Source organism: Chenopodium album, chromosome 12, assembly GCF_948465745.1.
Source record: "Chenopodium album chromosome 12, dcCheAlbu1.1, whole genome shotgun sequence".
In the NCBI taxonomy this organism is placed as follows: Eukaryota; Viridiplantae; Streptophyta; class Magnoliopsida; order Caryophyllales; family Amaranthaceae; genus Chenopodium; species Chenopodium album.
The window spans coordinates 51,495,849-51,501,102 of record NC_137845.1 but is presented as its reverse complement, the minus strand read 5'-3'; the positions used below and the strand labels follow the sequence as shown (position 1 = coordinate 51,501,102).

The 5,254-nt window shown below is 31.6% G+C and overlaps 1 protein-coding gene across 1 annotated transcript; it reads right to left on the bottom strand.

Annotated features, from left to right (window-relative positions):
- Positions 1-342: 342 nt before the first annotated feature.
- LOC145571314 (jasmonate-induced oxygenase 4-like) lies at positions 343-2,851 on the bottom strand. Its single transcript, XM_081630371.1, has 5 exons — positions 2,621-2,851; positions 2,376-2,481; positions 2,112-2,268; positions 705-1,038; positions 343-591 (listed from the first exon to the last, which is right to left on the bottom strand). Exons 1-5 carry the CDS (start codon positions 2,849-2,851, stop codon positions 343-345), a joined length of 1,077 nt encoding a protein of 358 aa, XP_081486497.1.
- Between the last annotated feature and the right edge of the window lie 2,403 nt (positions 2,852-5,254).

Below are 5,254 nucleotides of genomic sequence, written 5' to 3'. Positions count from 1 at the left end.
CTTTGTTTCTCAAATGAAGTTTTAAGAGATGTTGCCAAGGAGATGGCTTCGATGGATTTGTGACTAAATGTGTGACAAACCATCTACTATTCGAAAACAAATAGACTTCATGATCTTTGTTTGATTTAGAAGAAGGTAAACCATTTGAGTCGCGTTTAGATGATTTCATCTCTATTATTATGGATTTGTAAAACAACAATGTAAAATTTGGTGATGAGTATATGGCTATTATCATTGAAAAACAATTAATAATCGAACAATTATTTAACAACTGATAGGCTTAGCGTCTAAATCCACATGAATGGAATTTATGTTTAATTTCTACATTGGAACAAATACAAATCAATAATTGATCTTTACTGTGTGGATCAACCTATCCGCATCATTATCAGGATAGTATTGGAAGAAAATTTTACCATAGTCCTTCAGCCTTTTGTATAATTGGGGTCTATCTTCGTTTATCAGTTCCTTTAGAGGCCCTATCTCTTTTTCTGGGTTTGGAATACAAAACATGGCTAAAGATACCCGATCATTATATGGGCTTACAACAACTTTGTGGGCTGGGCTCTTAAATATACCATTACTTGCAATCTGCAAATACATGTAAGTATAAGTTTTAGTAAAGTGAAATAGAAAATGGAGTGTAAACTTTAAGAGACGAATGGAGTAATAATGTTAAAACATGCATGACAAATAATAGTTACCTCCATTTGATCTCCAATAAAGAGTAAGATAGCCTCAGGGATGATAGGAACCCTAAACCACTTACTATCTTTCAAAATTTGAAGCCCTTCAATCTCTTTGTCTTGCAAGACAATGGTAATGGCAGATCCATCTCCATGTGGCTTTAAACCATCGACTCGATTTGAGGCCGGGCATCGAGGATATAAATTGAATCTTCCAAGTATTGTATCTTCTTCATCATCCCCCCATAGCTCAAAGAAGTTGTTCTCATCCAGTTTCAATGAACGTGCCATAGCTCTTAGGATTGAGTCAAATAACATCTTTGATTTTGTCGTATAATTCTCTAAAATTATCCTGTAGACCCAAATTCATTAGTTCCAATTCAATTACGTTGCATATTAAACCTAAAATATTACTGCATATATGTATAAAAACCATTGGATTCAAATTCTTTTTTAAACTCCATTCATATAAGTGATTATTGTAAAAAAAATGCTAGTGAGTTAATTTTTTCGACATTTTGGATAGGATTCATAGGATGTATAAATTTTAGTAGAGATTTAAGTATCATTAATTAAAGGATTTTTTTGTGAGAAACTATCTAATAAAACCCAAATTTTTTTGAGAAACTGCCTAATAAAAAAATCTTGTAATAAACCACTTATAAAAGGTAAAAAGTTGTAAAAGACTATCTTTGGCAGGATTTCAATCTTTGACCGACTTTTTCGACATTGACCCACCTTAAAACACCTCCAACATCACCCGCTTTCATCGTCAAAACCAACACAACCTGATTGAAACTACCTCCGCTAAGCTGAAACCATCCTCCAACCCCAAAAACACCCAATGAAGGTGATTTTAAAGGTTTTTTTTTTTTTTTTTTGGTGGGTCAATGCCGAAATAATTGGTCAACATAAAAAAATTCGGATAGAAGTAGTCTTTTACAATATTTTTCCTTATATTGGATAGTTTCTTACAACATTTTTTTAATAAGGTAGTTTCTCACAAATTTTGGATTTTATGAGGTAATTTTTGATAAAAAAAATCTTAATTAAATATATTAAACATTTGAGTGGATTGTGGACCTATTTGACCATGCATAATAAAAATATCAAGTAGATTATTTGCTCACAATAAAAGGAATCCAAAGTATAATAGAGAGAACGTTTAAAAATCAACCTATAATGTGCGCTGTAACACACTTTGACATTGAAACTTTTTTGAGTTTGCATACCCGGTCATATTGCACTGCCTGGTAAGACCGACCGGAGATCTTGTTTCTCTTAAAACTATCAATATTCGCCTCAATTTTAAGTTTCAAAATAATAAGTTTCGTTAATTTTTATTGATATATACTTAGTTAAAGACGTTAATTACGATCAAAATTGCATATAGAGATTGTGAAAACAAACAAAGCAAAATAATACCTGAAATTGGAAGGTTTTTGAGGCCAAAGCTCAAATTTGCACTTAGCCAATGGAAAAAGTTGGAGGTGCATATTATCATTCCAATTTAAAGTCTTTTGTTGGTATACATCATCGTTCGCATAGCCTTGAAGTGGTGCATCAGATGAACCGGATGCCTCTGTACATTGTAAAACAAGTTAAACGGGTGCAAGATGCATCTAAGGTTAGTATTTGCTCATTTGATGATTAAATGAGCAATAAATGTGATGTGTAATAGTGTATTACCTTTGAGAAAGTATTTTTCCTTTTCGTTTGTAGGCAGTGCAAAAAATTGCTTAATGACTCCTCGTAACTCATCAAGAAATGAACTTGTCATGCCATGATTGACAACCTATATTCCATGTGTACATACATAACCCTACATTAGACTCGGATCATATTCATGTATAAATTAACTTAGAAAAAAAAAAATTATCATTGTTTATGGATATAATTGTATAAAATAACATATGTTACTATTATTTTCGAACCTGGACACAACCCCACGAGTTAAGGGCAGAGTGAAGCTTTGCAAGCTCTTGAGGAGATGATGATGAAAGGAGCGCGAGGTCAATTATTGTACAATCCATCATAGGAAGGAGAACATCACCCTCTTCTTGTGTGTGCTCATCCTTGTGTTTGATGTATCTCTCTGGCACAACGCCTTCGCTTTCGAGTACTTCTTGCACAGGCTTGAACGCAGCCGTAGGTAATGCAGCCATGATATAAAGTTAAGCTAAACTCCTTAGATAACAAACCAGCTATTTTAATTAGCTTGAGAAGCAAATTGTAGAACAAAGAGCAGTGGCTTAAATATGGAAAGGAGGTGTACTTATATTGAGGAAGTCTTGGTACATACACTACATAATGGTCGTTTTCGTTGTATTATTAATGGCTTTAAAAGCATTTTTGAAGTTACTCTTGAGATTATTTCTTGGTGGTTATGAGTTTATTAAAATTTCTTGTCACCCTTAATTTATGATGGTTTATTATGATGGAGTTTTATTTTTACCTTACTTTGGAGGTTACCAACTATTCATCACATATTCAATCTCTTATTATTGATTTGATTATAAGACTTGTAACATCAATTTTGTGGTGACAAGTACTTTTTTTTATTTTAAGCCATCTTTTGATTGTTGATATGACCAAAAAAATGTTTTTGTTTCATTTCCTTATGTAATTCATCCATACAATCTACATCGAGCTTGTGTGACTTGAATTCCTCACCCTCAAGTTCATGAGTGTACAAGTGATATTAACCTCCATGAAAGAATCAGGCCAACAATAACTAAATGTTTTGTACCACAGATAGGCCAAATTTTATTTTAAAGGCAATGGTTTTTCAACGGTATCACTACTTAAATCGAATTTTAGTTAAGTCATTATTGTTGCTTTTTTTTTGTTTTTTTTGTTTTTTTTTTTTGGCAGAGATATTTTGTATAACAATTGAATAATATTTATACAATAATGTAAGGTAAGATATGATTCTTGTTGATACAGAATTACAGATCTAAAGTATTGCTGTGGATCACTAGAAAACTTTTCCAAATAATGCATGCTTTCTTGCTATGTTGTTGCCAATTTGCCATGCTGGAATGTTGGTGGATTTAATTATAAACAACAACACTTATAACAGCACTAACAAAATGTAAATAAAAAATTTGTATACGTCCCCTCGAAATAGTAACACATAAAGTCAATCCACCAAAATTATATCAATTTAAGTAATTTAATATTTTTTTTTTCCTAACTAAAACCCTTTAAGAAGAAGGCACCCCAATACTATAGAGAAAAGCAAAACTTAAATGTATATCACGTGGTATTTAAATAAATTTGGAATTTTCATGGAAATTATAGAGAATTCATTGACGGAGAAGCTAGCTTTCGAGGAGGATAAATGCTGATTATACAGAGGTAAACATTTTATTTTGAAATTCATAATAGTTCACTTGTGAAAGTACCACATTAAAAAAAATAGGAGAGATGATTCCACCTTATAAAGTAGAGGAGTTCTCCTATAGTCCTACAATCTATTATCATATTATTACTATTATTATTAACATGTATTTTTCTAAAAAAAAAAAAAAAAAAAAAAAAAAAAAAAATAATAACATATATTAATTTTTTCAATAAAATATATATACTTGTATAAATGATTAAAGTTATGTGTGTTAATTAAAGGGATGCACTTGTTTACAAATATTTAAAATTAGAGTCACTAATGCATGTACCATATAGTCCATATTCCATAGTGAAGTTGATAACCATTTGTGTCAATTGGCTTGAAAAACAGAAGGAAAAGAATAGATCTAATTTGATTAAAATTCCCACTACGCAAATGGTGTGTCCAAAAGTTCATAGAGAAAAAATCAAAGACAAAAGAAGACTGAACAAATTAATGATCACGCACATTATTATTGTTCGGTTGATCTATGCGTTGGAAGAAAATATAGTGACTTAGTGTAACTGTGTAATATGTAAAACACAATGCCACGTTCTTACCACAAATTATACAAAGTGGTATAATATGAAATGAGAATCCCATTTTTTGTTATTTTTATTTTTGGGTTTTATACTCGTAAGTGTTAGGCCATGTTCTACTCTGCTCTGCCCTGCTCGACTCTGCTGAAAACTGCTCTGCTCTATTATGCTTTTGCTCTGTATTGTGTTGGAAACCATGCTCTGCTGAAATCTGCTCTGCTCTACTTTGCTCTACTGAAATCTGCTCTGCTCTACTTTGGTCTACTGAAATCTGCTCTACTCTGCTTTGCTAATCCCTACTCTACCCAAAAGCTCAAAAGAATAAGGTTTAGTTATCTAAAGGTAACAATTAAAATGATGTTATGTGTTGCTCATTTTTGATATAGAGTTTTCAATATAATGAATGATATGTGTGGCTCATTATTGATATAGACTTTTCAATATAATGAAGCTAATAAAAAGTTGTATTTGTGAGTACAAGTACTTCGTATTAATGTGCGTCAAAGCATCATAATAAGTGAATATAGCTATTTACTATGTATTTGTTATCTGGGACTTTGGGTTATGATTATAAAACCTACGGGAGTACATTTGTAATTTGGGTGTTGGGTAGTTAAGAAGTACAACAATCATACTACCTC

What these genes read in the sequence shown, in the direction of transcription:
- LOC145571314 (XM_081630371.1), bottom strand. Translation starts at nt 2,851, where the DNA reads ATGGCTGCATTACCTACGGCTGCGTTCAAGCCTGTGCAAGAAGTACTC. An exon ending in GGAAAAATACTTTCTCAAAG is followed by an intron (nt 2,269 to 2,375) that starts GTAATACACTAT and finishes TACAATGTACAG; the next exon opens with AGGCATCCGGTTCATCTGAT. An exon ending in CAAAAACCTTCCAATTTCAG is followed by an intron (nt 1,039 to 2,111) that starts GTATTATTTTGC and finishes TTGGGTCTACAG; the next exon opens with GATAATTTTAGAGAATTATA.